The sequence below is a fragment of the Drosophila montana genome, unplaced genomic scaffold, assembly GCF_035044405.1.
Source record: "Drosophila montana isolate Dmon_TW-CO22-7 unplaced genomic scaffold, ASM3504440v1 contig_3200_1, whole genome shotgun sequence".
NCBI lineage: Eukaryota > Metazoa > Arthropoda > Insecta > Diptera > Drosophilidae > Drosophila > Drosophila montana.
In genome coordinates, this window is record NW_026998080.1 from 6,508,148 (window position 1) to 6,524,318 (window position 16,171).

The window sequence follows — 16,171 nt, forward strand, 5'->3', positions numbered from 1 at the left end:
TGATTAAATAAGACGTTAAACCCGAAATAGAAATGAGAAAAACAAAACATTTAAAATTCTCTAGTAAGATAAAGCTGTTAAGTAAGATCTCAGTCAAATGTTATTAATCAATGGGATAACCAGTTGACGATCCTAGAAGAAATATAAAATTCCAGTTTTATGCCAAAAGCGTGCATTAAAAACAATTCTTTATTAAAGCATTTAGAGACAGTTCGTGTTTACTTTAAGAACCATACACAAATATATAAACGTTAAATGCAATTAAGTTAAATGTCACGATATAGTTTTAAGTGCTGCGAGAGTGTTTTTTCTTCAGTTGTTCACTTGTGCAAGTTGTTAAGGAAATCCTTGTGGCGCTGGATGGCCTCCTCGTGCTCCTTGATCTGCAGATGATGGAATTCGGCCTGATGGATCTGATCGTTTTTTAGGCGCTCCAATTGCTCCTTTTGCTGAAAAAAAAAATAAACAAACAAAGATTTGTTTGAGTAATTTATTATTGCAACGTGAGCACAATTGATGGGCAAAAGTTAATTATACCTTAGCGATAATTGACAATATTGTTTTCGAAAGTATTATTTACCGACTTTATAAAGCCGCTTAGCTATCGCGTAAAAGCCCCAGTGTCTGAGCGCCAGCGCGAATATTAAGTAAAAATACTTTTAACACACACACACACAGAGACGAGCTCCCCAAAAAATGTCTATTAACATCTTGTCACCGCATGCAAATTAGCCACCATATTATTAACTTGCGAATGAGAGAACATAAAAGCTAAATAAGAGAAAAAGACTCGGGTGAAAAACGAAAACATATTATTTTTGCTGCTGCTGCTGCTGCCGCTGTTGCTGCTGTAGCATCTGCCTGAGATCCCAACCTGAACTTGAACCTGATTCTGTATCGGCTGTTGGATATTGGCTGGCGTTGCCTTCGAGCCAGTTTTAGTTGTAAATTGGCAGCCGAACTGATGAAAACGCGACCAAAAAGCAAAGAATCGACCAGCAGAAAGTGGATATTGAACAATTATTATTGCTCCATCTGGCTAAACAGTGCTCATAAGAAAGAACGCAAATACAGCTAATTAAAAGTCAATATTTATGAATGCGGCTTAGCCCGCCTGCAAGCCTAAATATTAAAATTATCAGCACCAAAAAGAATACAAATACAAACACATATATTCTTCTATATAAATCGTTGATAAGCGCTGCCCATCACAATTCTAGCCAGCACTTTGACAATTGAGCAATCATTCAAGATGAGACAGCGACCAGAAATAATGCGGCTGCTGGCTTTGGCTCTGCCTCTGCTGCTCGTAATCAGCACAAGTCTTGGGGAGGCTGGCTACAGCCCTGCCAATCTCGGTCCTGGCTACAGCGCTGCCGGTGTCGGTCCCGGCGGCATGCTTCCTGCTGGGCCAGGCTTACGACGTCCCACGCGCACCGTGGAAACGGTGCATCAATGGCGACAATTGGAGTACGGCTTCGCTTCGGAACAGGATCGTCAAAAGGCGCAGGCAGATGGTAATTTGATGGCGGGCTATGGTACGCCCATCGATGTTCAGCCACATTATTTGCCCAACGGGCAGGTGCGTGTTATTACCACCGTGCCACGTTTTGTCACCGGCATACCCTACACTCTGGCCACTGTCTCCGAGCAGTTGGGCAGCAACGGACCACAATTGCAGCCGTATCCCAGCTTTAACTGGCACAACAACAATGGTGACAACTGTGACCAGATCACCTCCGCGTTTCGTGTAGCCGTAAGTAGCTGGGAGCTGTGCGTACCCAAATAGGTTGGCTCATTGGTTAACTGCTTTCCAGATCTCGGAGTGCAATCAGTTGTGGGTCATTGATTCGGGCAATGTTGGTGGCATGCAGCGCTGCCCGCCGCAGTTGCTGCAGTTCGATCTCAACGACGATCGTTTGCTGCATCGCTTCCGTTTCCCCAATGATACTTATGTGTCGGGCGCCTCGCTCTTCATAACACCGAATTTGCTGGTTCAGGATCCACCGCCGCGCGGCAACTGTGCACGCACCATCGTCTATGTGTCGGATGTCTCCTATCACGGCCTTGTCGTCTACGATCAACAGGCGAATGCGGCTTGGCGCATCGAGAATCGTTTCATGTACCCAGATCCCGACCATGGACAGCACACCATTGCCGGCGAGAGCTTCATTCTGATGGACGGCAACTTTGCCGTGAACAACGACAAACGCAATCTCTATTTCCATCCACTGGCCAGTGTCAGTGAGTACTCGGTGCCACTGAGCGTGCTGAACAGACGGGCGAACTGGGAGGATGCTGTGGATGCCATGCCGGAGCAATTCAAGCTGCTGGGCAGGCGTAAAAGCGAATGTGCCGCCTCCGCCATAGACAGTCGCAATAATCTCTACTGTGTCACCTTCAATCCCATCAAGCTGTTCGCCTGGAACACGAACACGCCCTACAACACACGCAACTTTGGCAACCTGCCAGCCAAGTCCAGCGAGCTGCAGTTTGTTAGCGGCATGAAGGTGGTGCGCAATGCCGGCGGTCAGGAGGAGCTCTGGATGTTCTCCAATCGTTTTCAGGTATGAGTATTCCGTGTCAACCTGTTCCTTGCAAGCTTCTTATGCTGCCTGATTTTCGTCCTGTTGCAGAAAATTTCCAGCGGCACATTAAATTCGAACGAGATCAATTTCCGCATTTTGCGCCGTCCGCTGGACGATATACACAGCGGGGTATTCTTTGCCAGCGACGACGATCTGAGCAACCGTTTGGTCTTTACTTAATTTTAGTTAATCCCTACATAAGCCGACTACAGATGAGAGCTAATTGGTTACCCTAAATAAACAGTCTAACTACTTTAAGCATTCATTTTGCCAGTTCACGGAAGCTACAGTAAACGCTCGCAAATTAGAAAGCCTCGATTAAAGAGAAATTCCATTTTCGGATTAACCAAAATCGTAAAATACAAAAGGCTAAACAAAACAACAGATAAAACAATTAATTATAATATTTTAGTTATTTAGTTGCTTAATCGTAATAATATAAATATGGGACGCAATTAAACTACATCGCATTACATAACATTTACCCCTCGAACCGGGGTATTTTTATAGTCGAGCTGTATTGCGTTATGCTGGCCGCCTAGTGAAACCATATTTATCGCTAATATTTTTGTCAACAAAGTTCAAAGTCGCCTTATCGCCAATGCTACGCATTGAAGACGATTTCGCGGACACGTGGAACGAGTGGAATTTGTTTTAAATCAACTGGTTAACAACATTGAAACTGGATCCGGTTAAAAATAAGCAACTAATAAACAAAACAGAAGCTAATCAAACGAATATTGAATACTCTCTGGCAGGCCTAATGATTAGAGAAAGCTGAAAATACGAATTTTAAACCAAGAGATCACTTTGCATGATGACTTGGCATTAAGCAAACTATATGCAGAAAGAGAAATCTTACTTCGATCTTTAATTGACACCTTTAGTTTACTCTTTGGCAAAGTGAAAGAGTATTTTGATATTAGCATAAGATCTGAGAGATGAACCTTGTTTTGTATAATCAATTTACTCTTCAGCAAAGCAAACGGAGAGATCCAATAGCACAGAGACCCGCATCTAAGTTTGGTGAAACCTTGTTGTTTTTCGAGGGAAAAAACATTTCCAACGTCAAGTCTTAAGCAAACGAAAAGTTCAGTTTGCTTAAGATCTCAGCCGAAAACAAGACGTTAGAGTATATGTGATTTATTGCTGCGACACTTACGCAGGGCAATGGACTCTGCCTTGACAGCGTATGCTGCTGCACAGTGTGGCAACTGGAAGGGGCTGGAAGGCGTGCATAATTAGCCGCTACGAATTGCACAGCTTTTTTGGAAGTTATTTTTTCGGTTGATATAAACAAGATCTTTACAATGAGAATTTCAATGCAAGCTTTTAATGTGCAATTAAACCAGTTTACCACAAAGCTGACCCAATTGACCAGGTCTGGTCTGGTCAGGCGGATTAGAAAGACATGAACCGCACACTGGCGACGCGTGCGCAGTTACAATTTTGGTCTTACGTGGCGCAGATCACGCGAAAGTGAAAGGATTACAGCAGCATCATGGAACACCAGCAATGCCTAAGGATAATAGCAATGCTTAGCTGTGTGCTCGGCATCGTGGCAGGACAATATGCCACGGCGCCCGGCTTGGGATACGACTCCAAGGCCTTGGAGAGAGTCTTTGAGGCGCGCAACCTGCAGCTGAGCTTCCCCACGCCCGAGGAACGGGAGCGCGTACTGCGCGAAGGTCTCTATGATCCTGATGGTGTCGTGCCCATCGATGTGGATGTCTACTACACACGTAAGCAAATGACAATCGAAATATTAAGCTAACGCAAAACAAAAAGCTCTTAAGCTGACATCATTCTCCATTGTTGTGCTGCAAGTTCCATCCCAGATTTGACTAAATATCAACTTTCTTTCTTCGCTTAGATGGTGACAAGACGCCCTCCATTTTTGTGACCATACCGCGCTTCACTAAGGGCGTGCCCTACTCCCTGGCCTATGTGACCAACGAGGTGCGAGAGAACGGCACCGAGCTGCGTGCCTATCCCAACTACGATTGGCATCAATCCCATGGCGCCGACTGCAACGGCCTGACATCCGTATATCGCACACAGATCGACGAGTGCGGACGCATGTGGATATTGGACAGTGGCGAGATTGACTTTGTGCAGCACTGCCCGCCCCAGTTGTACGCCCTTGACTTGGCTAGCGGGGGCGTGGTGCATCATTATCGCATGCCTAAGGACATGTACAAGACGGGCGTCAGTCGCTTCGTGACGCCCACCATCGACCTGGATGCACACAATTGCGATGTGGGCCACGTGTACATGGCGGACTCTATTGGCGATGGCATTGTGGTCTATGACATGGCCGCCCAAAAATCGTGGCGCATCGAGAACAAGTTCACCTATCCGCATCCAGACTTTGGCACCTTTACGATAGCCGGCGAGAGTTTCCAGCTATGGGATGGCACCGTGGCTCTCACACTAACCCCACACGGACTGGCTGGGCACATGGAGCGTATGCTGTATTTCCACTCGCTATCCAGCGATTGGCAAATGGCAATACCACTGCAAGTGGTCAACAATGCCAGTATCTGGAAACGAAACGATGTCAGCGCTGGGCTGGATCAGTTCCTGCTGCTGGGCAAGCGCGGCAGCCAGTGTGTGGCCGCAGCCATGAGCGAGACGGGCATGTTGCTCTGCGGCTTGGTACAGCCGACCAGTATACTGGCTTGGAACATACGCCAAGCGTACAATCAAGAGAATCTATCCCTACTGATCCAAGATCAGCAGCGGCTGCAATTTATCAGCGGTCTTAAGATTGTCCGAAACCACGAAGGCAAGGAGGAGCTATGGGCGCTCTCGAATCGCTTACAAAAGGCTTTTGGAGCGGGACTTAATTTTAAAGAAGTCAATTTTCGCATACAAAAGTGCGGCATCCATGAGCTGTTCCATGGAATGCCCTGTTACTAAGCCCAATCTCAATCTGGCTGTCTTTTTGAAACCCAGTGTTGCCACCTTTTTTTCTTTTCTCGATTCTTCTACTTTTTTTTAGCACATTCGCCATGCTACAACGAAATTGCGGTAAAATTTTAAAGCATTTCTCATTTAGTGTGACCTGGACGCCATTTAAATAAATTGTACATATTTGCGTTTAGCTGAATTCAATTGCAGTCTACTCACCTTCTTGTAGAAGAACTCCTCCTCGCGTGCAGCCTCCAGCTTGCCAAAGGCGCCACCAGCAGCACGAATAGAGCCGCCGCCACCGCCGCCCTGGCCGGCGCCGCTACCCAAGTCGCCTAGCTGGCTGCCGCTCATTTTCGCCAATCTGTAGGGAGGAAAGCGCAATACATAGAAGGCATTAGAACATTTGCACTTGTTATGTAATAATGAAGTCATAGGCACACACAATCACACACACAAATGCATATATTGCCGGGTCAATAGAAATGAAATTTTCGTGATCGAATTATCTTATCAGTAATAATTTACGAAAGTTACGTATGTGCGTGTTAGAAAAATAATTTTGTGTAATGTATTTTGTTAAGCCATTTGTGTATAAAGGTGTTAACCAATTAGCATTTAATTATAGGTTAAAAACTTACTGTACTCCTGCGGGGTACAAACGGGCAGTGCTACGACGTACAACAAACATTTCTTTCAATAAGTTGTGCAAAAACTGATCTAAAAAATCTGGAAAAAGAAAATACGGCTTTTAAAACACAATGATCTGCGAGAAATTTCCGCAAGCAGTTGGGTTCCACGTAAAATAAACAAAGAAAAGCCACATGAATACACATTAAAATTTTGTTTTGTGTATCGAAATATCTATGGGTATGTTGCTCTTTTCTTTATTGTTTTCACACAAAGAAAAACATTAAATTATATGTATGAACATACATATATATAGAACAATTTTTATTGTGGCGCAAAAACCTACCTGACTTCTCTGCTTGTGAAACTTATATGTCGCAACTGTGCCCGAAACTTCGAGCCGGTTGGTTTTAGAGCTGCCACTATATAAAATAGGTTGATGCTGCCACTTCTCTTCTTTCATTAAGTGCATTATGAAATTTATACGATCTATCATGCAACATTATTTTTTCGCAACTAACAATTTAAATTATTTACTCTAATTTATATACAATCAAAATTCTTAAATTTTATAAAAATAACACTGCATTCGCCAAATGCAAATTGTGTGGTTTTGCTCATACGATACTCAAGCAGCATACTATTTAACAGGGTGGCAACGCCGCGTCGGTAATTTTACCAAATCGCTGCTACGGTCACACTTTAAAAGTTCTCAACAAAAATTTTGCCGACGGACGCTTGTTTATTTGTTTAATATAAATTTACTTTATTTAAGTATACAAATTAATATTATTACACATAAACGGGTCATAATCGCAAGCCAAAATGGCCGATGCCGACGATGGAGCCGAGCTGCTGTTCTTCGACACTTTCTCACACGAGGAAGTAACCGTAAGTTCAATTTGCATTTTTTCAGTATCAACATGTGTGTGTGCATTAAAAACGTTTTAAAATTGCCAAAGGATATAAATTTGGACTTGGTTCAGTTCCCGAAGCCAGTTTTTATAACACAAGTGCGCATTATTCCACTGGGCGCTCGAGTGCAAGCGGATTTTCCAGGCGGCGTTCGTCTTGGTGCCACGAATCCTTCAAAATTTGACCTAGAGTTCTTTGTGAATGATCTGGGCATGCCGGGCGCTTCGGCGTTTGAGAATTTGGGACTGCTGCGCTACAACCAGAACGACTGCATTCATCTCGACTGCTCGCAGGAGAAGATACCAACGGATGGGCTCGTGCTGCGGGGCTGGTACAGTGCCATTACCCTAGCTGTCTATGGCATACTAACCAACTCGGTAACGGAGCCCATTGCCAGCCCAACGTTGCCCTGTGAGCCGGCTATGACCGTACCCGAAATGTGCAATCTTAGCGGAGAGGCCCATAATGTGCTCCTACCGGACGAAGTGCTCAAAGACGACTGGTCAGAGCCAATGCAAAGCGAGCTGCTAGTTGCAGCGGCCCACAAGACCAGTGTCAGCGTCAGTGACTACGAGCACGAGGACATGGAATATGGCATGTCGCGCGATCATTACCATCAGCATGCGGATGAGGAACAGCGCGAATTGCGTCGCTTGCGACGTTCCACGCACTCCACGGATCATTCGCCGCCACCGCTACCGCTACGCACGCACACGCACTCGGAGAGCAACGACAGGGAATACCTGCGCTGGTGAGTAAAGTATTATATGACACTGTTCTATTCATTCTCTAATCTTTCTCCGTACAGTTCCCGCGACAAGGCGCCTCGTGATTGGTCGCGATCACCAGAGTATTCCAGCCACCGCTCACGTCGCAAGCGTTCGGAACGCTCACGTTCGGATGCAGACGAACACAAGTGGCCGCGAACGCCACCAGTTTCAATCGACTCGCCCACACGTCCGCGCTCCCCGGATACCATGGATTACGACGATGACGATACACGTTCGCACTACAAACTACAAAGTTCGCACGGCTATCGACACTCGGCGGAATCGTTGCCACGCGAGCGCGAAGAAGAGGAGAGGGAGCGTGAACGAGAACGCTCAGATACACCGCAGGAGCAATTTGAGCCCATTTTAAGTGATGACGAGATCATTGGTGATGATCTAGAAGAAGAAGACGATGGAGTCGATGCGGCTGCAGCGGCTGAGTATGAACGCGAACTGGAGGCAGCTGCAGCTGCTGCTCCGCCGGCCATAGACGCCTTCGAGCCATGGCAGCGTCCGCTATTGACATTCGACGGTGACTTGCAGGCGCATTTCAGCAAAGAGCTCGATACCCTTCGGCTACTCTTCAAGAAGCTATCGCTGCAGATCCGTTGGGACAATGTGAGCGCCTTCAACGAGGAGCACGGCGGCGTCACTGTGGACGAGCGCGAACAGTTCGTTTACCTGGGCGAGCAGTTAAACAATCAGCTGGGCTACCTAACGCAGCACTACAAGCGGCGCAATTTTGTGCTGCAGCAGTTCTTCAAGAACGACGAATCGCATCTGCGTCAAGCAGCGAATATATTGCAAATAGCGCTGAGCTTCCAAGCGGCTTGCATGCAACCGCAGCCGGCCTTTAAGATACGGCACATCAAGCTGGGCGCACGCATGGCTGAGTTGCTGTGCAACAACGAGCAACTGTTCCGGCATCTGCTGCAGCAGCACAACTTTGATCCATTTGAAGCTGTCTTTGCTCTCTACAAGGAGCCTTACATGGCATTGTCTATCAAGCTGCTACTTCTAAAGGCTGTATACGCCATGCTGGACACACAGCTCGGCATCAAGCACTTTTTGGCAGCCGATACCAACGGCTATCAGCTGATTGTGGAGTCAATCAAGACGGCCAAGCTAACCCGCACGAAATACGCACTGCAGGCCATCATCAAAAAGCTGCATCTCTATGAGGCTCTAGAGAGTGTTCGCAACAGCTGCAATCAGCTCTTCGTGCGCAAAGTGGAACGACCGCCGCAGGAGATTTGTCAAGAAATCGAATATGCATTCGAAATGCTCATGGATGCTTTGGTTGCAAACCAGCTAAGCTTTCAGCAGCCGCGCCGCTTTCTGCCCGTCTCCAAGAAATTCGAATTGGTCACCGATCCAAATGCGCAGCGCAGCTTTGGCAACGCGCTGCAATCCTACTTTAAGCAGCACGCACTGGCCGAGTCCCTGCTGCTGATTCTAAGCAATTCGAAGGAATTACCAGCCACCACATTCTTGTGCTCACTGGATCTGATGCACGCTCTGCTCAAGTCGCACGTGGGCATCGATTACTTTGTAGACGATGCATTCGAAGCGACGCAACTTATTGTCGCCATACTGTTGGGCCTGGATGAAGTGCCTACGATACCCAAGCCGGAAATAGTCAAAGAGCAGGAGCCAGAAGGTAGGTGTCTTGGTTATCTGAAGCTTCAAGAAACTAAAAATAAATTTGCGTATCATACAGTTAAAACAGAGCAGACAGATAAACCCGTGGAAACATTAGAAACCTCGGAAAAGGAAACAGATGTTAAAGTTGAGGCTGCACCTGGCGCAACTGTGGCTATTGATGTTGCCGTGCAAACGGAGCCCACACCCGTAAAAGTACCTCAGAAGTTGGCGCCCATTCTTCGGCCCGTTTTGCCGCGCTTGGCGCGTCTGGGTATTGAGCTGGCCTACAAAGTGCAGACACGCTATCACCTGGATGCGATTGTCTTTACGGCAGCAGCGCCCGAATACGATGCCATCAAACTGGCCACACACATGCACTCGATATACTCTCAGACCTGCGATCCGGCAGGTCGTCAGCACACCATTGAGGTGCTGGGACTGAATAATAATTTAAAGATATTCATGGACCTCATTAAAAAGGAACAGCGGCTGCAATCACAGCGACAGCTGAGCTCGCCTGGTACTAAATACAAGAGTCCAGTGCTTAGTTATGCAGTGGACATGGTCGACGCCTGTGTACGCTACTGCGAGCAGCTCGACTATCTTATTGAGCATGGCGCAGTCATACTGGAGCTGGCCAAGAACCATGAAACCTTTGAGCCCTCTGTGTCGGCCGTGCTGCAGGAGATGTATGTGTACATGAAGCCATTGGAGGCCATAAATGTGTTTATCTACGATGACATAATGCCCCTGGTAGAGGTAATTGGACGATCCCTGGACTATCTGACCACATTTCCTGGTGATTTGATAATGGCTTTGCGTATACTGCGTTTCTTGGTCACCACCAAGTCGACACCGCCACCCGGCATCAAGCAATCCAAGCGCGTGGGCACCGAGGAGCTGAAACATCGCTTTGTGGCCCTCCAGCTGTACGCGGCAGACGGCGTGCAGCTTATGATTCAGATAATGGAACGGTTATGCACGTATTTTGAGCAACCCGGTATGCATGCGCCCGCCCTGATGACCATTCAGGGTGTGCACTGCTGCCAGATTATGTTGCCCACGCTGCAAATACTTCGGGAACTGCTCTCCTATGCCATACTGTGCCGCGATGGCACCTTCAAAGATCTGACCTCGATTGATCATCTGGTTAAGGTATATTTCCTGCTCTACTATTATCCAACACGCTGCCAGGCCGGTGCCGAGGTGGAGCAATGCAAACTGGAGGTGGTGCAAACTCTTTTGGCCTATACACAGCCGCACGAGCAGGACGAGGAGTCGCTGCATAAGTCGCTCTGGACGCAAATGATACGCGAGGTGCTGAAAAACATCGATGGACCCGCATACTTTATACCGGGTCTCAAGTTGTTGGCGGAACTGCTGCCGCTGCCGTTGCCCATGCCACAGCCGTTGAGCGATCAACTGCAGCAGCAGCACAAACAGCGTTTGATCACCGAACGGAAACTGTGGTCCGCTCACCTGCATCCGCAGAGCGGACAAATTGCCAAGTTGGTGGAAGCGCTGGCGCCTTCAAGTTTCCCGCAGCTGTCGGAGCTGCTGCAGCGCGTCTGCATGCAGCTATCGGACTTGGCGCCCAATATGACGCTGCTGATAGCCAAGACGATTATGGAACTGTTGTGCAATGAATACCAGAGCTCCAACTGCATGCCGACCACCAATCTGGAGCGCCTGCTGCGTTTCTCCACGCGTCTGTGCGCTTTTGCCCCGCTCAAGAGCTCCATGCTGTCGATTTTATCGGGCAAATTCTGGGAGCTTTTCCAATCGCTGTTATCGCTAAACGAGTTCAACGATGTTGTCTCCAATTGCCAGGAGGCGGTGCATCGCATACTAGACAGTTTCCTCGATTCGGGCATTTCGTTGATTTCACACAAATCCACAGCACAACCGGCGCTGAATTTGTCTGCTGCACTGCCGCCCAAGGAGCTAATTCCACGCGTCATCGATGCCGTTTTCAGTAATTTAGCCAGCGTGGAGGTGACACATGGCATTTCCATTCTGGCAGTGCGCAATCTGGTTATACTCACCGAGCACGAGTAGGTGTGCAAGTGTTCCTTTGCAAACTTTAGCTAATTAACGTATTTATTATTTTAGCTTCACTTTCTATCACCTGGCGCAGCTGCTGAAGCAAAAGATTAGCGAGTTCCAGGCGTGGATGGAACGTGTTATACTTCACAACGAGACGGTCGAGTATAATGCAAACATTGAGTCGTTGATTCTGCTGTTGCGATCCTTGACACAAATTGAGCCACCGCCTGGAATGTCAGCCATGCCGCAGCGTACGCTTAAACTGGGCCCCGTCGAGCTCGTCCAGCTGCTTGAGTTTCAGGATGTGGAGCTAGACAAACCGCCAGTGCTACAGCGCATACTCAAAGTGCTGGAGAAGTACAAAGCAGTAGCTAATGAGGCGGCGCTGTGTGATCTGAAACAGCTCATTGCACTGCAGGCAGCTAAGCAAGAGCAGGATACGCTCGCAGCAGCAGCGGCTGTTCCAATGGAAACGGCTAACGAAAGCGATCCCAATGCAACTGGCAGCAGCAACAGCAACGTCGTCGTCACAGGCGCACTCAACGTGGAGCCATATCTGCCGCAAGCGGAGGGCATTGTCACTCAGTACGAGGCACGTCCCATATTTACACGCTTCTGTGCGACGGCTGATAATGTGCAGCTGACGGCGCGTTACTGGCTGGAACCGCTGCCCATTGAGGTTATTGAAGATATGGATGAGCCGCTGTACGAGCGCATTGCCTGCGATTTGACTGATTTGGCCAATGTGTGCCTGAATCCCGATCTGAATCTCACGGGCGATTGCAAGCGTGTACTGCATTTATCAGGCTCACCACAATCCAATCGCGAGCTGACGCCAACAGCACCCTGTTTCCGTACCCGACGCGTCGAGGTGGAGCCCGCCACAGGTCGGCCCGAAAAGAAAATGTTTGTGAGCGCAGTGCGTGGCCGAGGCTTTGCCAGGCCGCCACCCTCGCGCGGCGACCTATTCCGATCTAGGCCGCCAAACACTTCGCGGCCGCCATCGTTGCATGTGGACGATTTCCTGGCGCTGGAGACGTGCGGCGCACAGCCCACGGGGCCAACGGGTTACAATAAAATACCCTCAATGCTGCGCGGCTCGCGAGTGGGTCGCAATCGCGGCTCACGCATCTCCGCGGCAGCTGCGTACAGGTAAACAGTTTAAGATTTACTAACCGCCGTGTCTTTAACTAATTTTTTGTTTCTTGTTTGCAGACAAAAGAAACTGTTGCGCATTGGCTCACCCTCCAGCTGGTCGGAGTCGACGGGCCCGCCGTATCGCTCCGGCAATGCTGAAACGCATTTTAGCGGCGGCGACTCCCACTATACATCGCCACATTACAGTGGACGATCTCGTGGGCGTGGCTTGCGCTCAAGACCGCCCTATTTGCGTTAGAATCAACGCCGCCGCAAATGGCATATGTTTTTGTGTATATTCGATTTATACAATTTGTACGTAACGTGATTAAATTTAAGATTTCTCTGTAACAACACAATTCAAGCGCACATCGTGCTCCTCCACGGGCAGCTCCTCGTTACTAACGATCTGTTCGTTGAGAGCCAGCGCCATAATGGTCGTCTTCTTGTGTGGATACTTCTCCGCGTGCTGCTTTAAATATTTATCGTAGTAGCCCATGCCGTGGCCCAGGCGATCACCTCTACGCGTGAACGCCACGCCCGGCAAAATGAAGAGATCAATGCCATGGCCTGCAAGAGTGGGTAAGTTTCTCCATAACCATAGCATATATATTTATTGCCTACCATTTGTCATGGCATCCTCGCGGGTCTCCTTGAAATCCGGCTGTTTAATGTTCCATTTGGTCAGTGGCAAACCCTCGTATTCTTGCATATCCCGCAAACGCACCATTTTCATCTTCGTGCCCTGATAGCTGGGCACAAATACCATCTTCTCCAGCCTGAACATCTCACGGATTATCGCCGTGGTGTCCAGCTCGTCACTGGTGCTCAAATAGATGCTAACGCGCTGCGCCTGACGAAATGCCTCGTTCTGCAACACCTGCCAAGAATAGACACCTATGTTGTTTACTTAGATCTTGAGGTGATTCTGTATGTACCGACCCTTGAGGTCACAGCCTGCGACTGCTTCGCTATGACCTCGGGCGTTAGGCAGCTGAGGATCTCCTTCATGTGTTTCCTCAGCGCGACTTTCAGGCTGTTCTGGAGGGTAGCTGCCATGGTGTGCACACTTGTCCTAACCGGTAAAAACTGTTTTCTGTTTACTGCCCTCTGCTGCCTCAACGGCTCTCTGTCCGTCGATTATCCGCTTATCAGTAAATGTGAGCCTTATCAGTTCTCAATGTTCTCTCCCAATTCGTAAACAATCGTCAGGTCGGCTCTTATGTATATAAATGAATATAGTATTATTTAACAATGTTAGCAGATAGCGCTATACAAACGTTAAATTGAGCTGCGCATTTGTGTAAAATTGCCTTTTTCAGTAAATTACAAGCGATGTTTCCCAAATGGTTACTTTGTACGTGTATTGACTGTAGTTTAAGCGGCTTGTACACACTTTTGCTGACAGCGCTCGTCGTCGCCTTAAATTTAGCACTAAAAATGACATCAGCTGTTGCCGCCAGTGCTGCCAATTCCGCTTGATTTCCGTCATATTTAAAGTTTTAAGAAAAAGAAATTGCGGCAATTTTAAAAAGAGCGCGCAATGAGAATGTCAGCATTTTAAAATTTGTTTTTATTTATAATCATTTTTTTTCTTCTTTTACTTGGAAATATAGAATTTAAATATATTTCTTATTTTCCTGTAGCTATAAGATATAGAAAGCTTGCCACAAAGCTTTTTGTGTAAATTAATGAAGACATTCGTAGAAAATATTTTAGATATATTGTTAATAATAACAATACCTAAAACAGCGAATAATTTTTATAGAAAGATTCGAATATAGTTAGTCTTTCTCTGCGTGTCTTGTGCTGATATGAGCGACAATGAGAAATACAATATATGAAGATACACATACAGTTGTTGTTGTTGACAGATAACGTTAATTTTTTTATGAGGCGTTGGTTTAGTAAACAATTTGTGAATCTGGGTAAAGTATCTTATCGTAGGTCATCCAGCAACAAAAGTTCTTCTAGTGTTACTTTGTTGCTTTGCAGTCTTTGTTCTATGAGACGATCAGCTCGCTCGATTTGTTCGGTTGTCAGCTCGTCCTTATAGCCATTCACCTTGCCGCTGCGTACAAAGCTAGAAGATAAATAATTAGTTATGTTAAGTATTTATTTCTCATATTTTTTTTACCTACTTGTAAATGGTTTTACGAGCGTTTTCATGTTTAAAGTCAGCACTTTCCCAGTTGTGATTTGTGGTCGGATTTTCTAAGAGAAAAGAAGGACTAGAGAAACGTTCCGATTTCCCTTCAGTTGGTGACTTACTCTTCATTTCTTCGAACGACAGATGCTTTAGTAGGCGTTCCATTTGCTGCTCCGTTACAGTCTTGTCCAGAAATTTGCAGAGGTCTTCAATAACAGCGCGCAGATCGAGTTTCATGCGCTCGAAGCTGGTGTAGTATACCCACGGCTCGTTGCGCAGCTGATAAAACTCAGCTGCATGTTCAATTGATTCCAGTTTGATATTCTCGCCATCTAGACACGCGTTAACAAACTGCTCCAGCGTTGAGCCATAGTTGAAGCCAATGGTAACTCCGTGATAATAAGCAGAAACCCAGGCGTCTTTGGGATTTCGAAAGACATAAACCACTTTCGCCTTCTTTTGCCAGAGCTGAGCGGGCAACAAGGGGAGCGGCAGATGGGATTTGATTAGCCGTGGCGACGGCAGCTCTTGTACGGGTTTCAGAGCTCTTTGTTCATCGGTGTGGATTATAAAATCATATCTAAGGCCAAGCGTTATATATAGATTGCCTCGTTATAATCTACATACGTACTCCAGAAAGGGGGAGCGTAGTTCCAAGTCCTTGGACAGTGCCGCTTCGAAATTGCAGTCATTTAGCAATAGCCAAAGTAGTTCCTGCATCCAAGTGGTGCCGCTTTTCGGATTCGTAATCACCCAAACATCATCCTCCAATACCTCCATGTTGTGAATCATTTCTGGGAATGATTTAGCCGGACTTCGAAAACAAAGTTTCCGCTCGGCCCAGTTTTTGTCAATTAGATTGACTGGATAGCTCTTCGGCGTGATCCGCTCGTACTGCATTTCTAAGCTCTACTAATGCTCTATCTGGTTATATGTCGTTGATATACCAAAAACCCACGCATAACAAAAAAAAAATAAGAGTTTTCATTGCTCTTAATTTTTTGTAAAACCTGCTCTTTGTGGCAGACATAGCTGCGCTGTAATCAAAATGAATGTATGGCTCTCTGCGCGCAAATATGATAGTAAAACGAATGCAATTGTCGAGTATGCTCGACGAAGAGATACTTATTACATTTATCTATTGCATTTCTATACTCATGTACAGAATCTTATGGACTTTCAGTTCACTTCTGTTGCGCTCATTCAGATTGACACACTGTTAGATTGCAATACCTAGTTTGATTAGTCCACTAATATTGATTATAGTATATATTCTCACCAAAAGAATTGCAGATAACTCTGTTTGGGAATATGTGCAATAGCTTAATCTTTTGAAAAATAACGTGATTTATTATCAGTTTGATTGCGATTTTGCCCTA

The 16,171-nt window shown here is 46.8% G+C and overlaps 6 protein-coding genes across 6 annotated transcripts; 3 read left to right on the forward strand and 3 right to left on the reverse strand.

The window, feature by feature from the left end:
* Positions 1 to 155: 155 nt before the first annotated feature.
* LOC135432229 (ATPase inhibitor A, mitochondrial) lies at positions 156 to 6,517 on the reverse strand. Its single transcript, XM_064687796.1, has 4 exons — positions 6,478 to 6,517; positions 6,143 to 6,230; positions 5,721 to 5,865; positions 156 to 449 (listed from the first exon to the last, which is right to left on the reverse strand). The coding sequence occupies exons 2-4, from the start codon at positions 6,190 to 6,192 to the stop codon at positions 321 to 323; spliced, it is 324 nt and encodes a 107-aa protein (XP_064543866.1). The 5' UTR covers positions 6,193 to 6,230; positions 6,478 to 6,517; the 3' UTR covers positions 156 to 320.
* On the forward strand, positions 1,220 to 3,135 carry yellow-d. The gene is made up of 3 exons (XM_064687783.1): positions 1,220 to 1,756; positions 1,818 to 2,567; positions 2,637 to 3,135. The coding sequence occupies exons 1-3, from the start codon at positions 1,253 to 1,255 to the stop codon at positions 2,766 to 2,768; spliced, it is 1,386 nt and encodes a 461-aa protein (XP_064543853.1). The 5' UTR covers positions 1,220 to 1,252; the 3' UTR covers positions 2,769 to 3,135.
* On the forward strand, positions 3,794 to 5,726 carry yellow-d2. The gene is made up of 2 exons (XM_064687785.1): positions 3,794 to 4,330; positions 4,462 to 5,726. The coding sequence occupies exons 1-2, from the start codon at positions 4,090 to 4,092 to the stop codon at positions 5,508 to 5,510; spliced, it is 1,290 nt and encodes a 429-aa protein (XP_064543855.1). The 5' UTR covers positions 3,794 to 4,089; the 3' UTR covers positions 5,511 to 5,726.
* Positions 6,518 to 6,853: 336 nt separating the features above from the next.
* Positions 6,854 to 13,002, forward strand: vir (VIR_N domain-containing protein). The gene is made up of 6 exons (XM_064687770.1): positions 6,854 to 7,022; positions 7,094 to 7,797; positions 7,855 to 9,476; positions 9,537 to 11,514; positions 11,573 to 12,658; positions 12,722 to 13,002. The coding sequence occupies exons 1-6, from the start codon at positions 6,957 to 6,959 to the stop codon at positions 12,900 to 12,902; spliced, it is 5,637 nt and encodes a 1,878-aa protein (XP_064543840.1). The 5' UTR covers positions 6,854 to 6,956; the 3' UTR covers positions 12,903 to 13,002.
* Mthfs (methenyltetrahydrofolate synthetase) lies at positions 12,926 to 13,760 on the reverse strand. Its single transcript, XM_064687791.1, has 3 exons — positions 13,586 to 13,760; positions 13,268 to 13,523; positions 12,926 to 13,213 (listed from the first exon to the last, which is right to left on the reverse strand). The coding sequence occupies exons 1-3, from the start codon at positions 13,700 to 13,702 to the stop codon at positions 12,978 to 12,980; spliced, it is 609 nt and encodes a 202-aa protein (XP_064543861.1). The 5' UTR covers positions 13,703 to 13,760; the 3' UTR covers positions 12,926 to 12,977.
* A 548-nt stretch (positions 13,761 to 14,308) lies between these two features.
* On the reverse strand, positions 14,309 to 15,713 carry LOC135432223 (amine sulfotransferase-like). The gene is made up of 4 exons (XM_064687788.1): positions 15,424 to 15,713; positions 14,915 to 15,372; positions 14,785 to 14,857; positions 14,309 to 14,726 (listed from the first exon to the last, which is right to left on the reverse strand). The coding sequence occupies exons 1-4, from the start codon at positions 15,690 to 15,692 to the stop codon at positions 14,582 to 14,584; spliced, it is 945 nt and encodes a 314-aa protein (XP_064543858.1). The 5' UTR covers positions 15,693 to 15,713; the 3' UTR covers positions 14,309 to 14,581.
* Positions 15,714 to 16,171: the final 458 nt, after the last annotated feature.

What these genes read in the sequence shown, in the direction of transcription:
- yellow-d (XM_064687783.1), top strand. Translation starts at nt 1,253, where the DNA reads ATGAGACAGCGACCAGAAATAATGCGGCTGCTGGCTTTGGCTCTGCCT. An exon ending in CCTCCGCGTTTCGTGTAGCC is followed by an intron (nt 1,757 to 1,817) that starts GTAAGTAGCTGG and finishes ACTGCTTTCCAG; the next exon opens with ATCTCGGAGTGCAATCAGTT. An exon ending in TGTTCTCCAATCGTTTTCAG is followed by an intron (nt 2,568 to 2,636) that starts GTATGAGTATTC and finishes GTCCTGTTGCAG; the next exon opens with AAAATTTCCAGCGGCACATT.
- yellow-d2 (XM_064687785.1), top strand. Translation starts at nt 4,090, where the DNA reads ATGGAACACCAGCAATGCCTAAGGATAATAGCAATGCTTAGCTGTGTG. An exon ending in TGTGGATGTCTACTACACAC is followed by an intron (nt 4,331 to 4,461) that starts GTAAGCAAATGA and finishes TTCTTCGCTTAG; the next exon opens with ATGGTGACAAGACGCCCTCC.
- LOC135432229 (XM_064687796.1), bottom strand. Translation starts at nt 6,192, where the DNA reads ATGTTTGTTGTACGTCGTAGCACTGCCCGTTTGTACCCCGCAGGAGTA. An exon ending in TTGTACCCCGCAGGAGTACA is followed by an intron (nt 5,866 to 6,142) that starts GTAAGTTTTTAA and finishes TCCTCCCTACAG; the next exon opens with ATTGGCGAAAATGAGCGGCA. An exon ending in AGGAGTTCTTCTACAAGAAG is followed by an intron (nt 450 to 5,720) that starts GTGAGTAGACTG and finishes TTTTTTTTTCAG; the next exon opens with CAAAAGGAGCAATTGGAGCG.
- vir (XM_064687770.1), top strand. Translation starts at nt 6,957, where the DNA reads ATGGCCGATGCCGACGATGGAGCCGAGCTGCTGTTCTTCGACACTTTC. An exon ending in TCTCACACGAGGAAGTAACC is followed by an intron (nt 7,023 to 7,093) that starts GTAAGTTCAATT and finishes AAATTGCCAAAG; the next exon opens with GATATAAATTTGGACTTGGT. An exon ending in CAAAGAGCAGGAGCCAGAAG is followed by an intron (nt 9,477 to 9,536) that starts GTAGGTGTCTTG and finishes CGTATCATACAG; the next exon opens with TTAAAACAGAGCAGACAGAT.
- Mthfs (XM_064687791.1), bottom strand. Translation starts at nt 13,702, where the DNA reads ATGGCAGCTACCCTCCAGAACAGCCTGAAAGTCGCGCTGAGGAAACAC. An exon ending in CGCAGGCTGTGACCTCAAGG is followed by an intron (nt 13,524 to 13,585) that starts GTCGGTACATAC and finishes TATTCTTGGCAG; the next exon opens with GTGTTGCAGAACGAGGCATT. An exon ending in CGAGGATGCCATGACAAATG is followed by an intron (nt 13,214 to 13,267) that starts GTAGGCAATAAA and finishes CCACTCTTGCAG; the next exon opens with GCCATGGCATTGATCTCTTC.
- LOC135432223 (XM_064687788.1), bottom strand. Translation starts at nt 15,692, where the DNA reads ATGCAGTACGAGCGGATCACGCCGAAGAGCTATCCAGTCAATCTAATT. An exon ending in GTCGTTCGAAGAAATGAAGA is followed by an intron (nt 14,858 to 14,914) that starts GTAAGTCACCAA and finishes CTTTTCTCTTAG; the next exon opens with AAAATCCGACCACAAATCAC. An exon ending in GCTCGTAAAACCATTTACAA is followed by an intron (nt 14,727 to 14,784) that starts GTAGGTAAAAAA and finishes TTTATCTTCTAG; the next exon opens with CTTTGTACGCAGCGGCAAGG.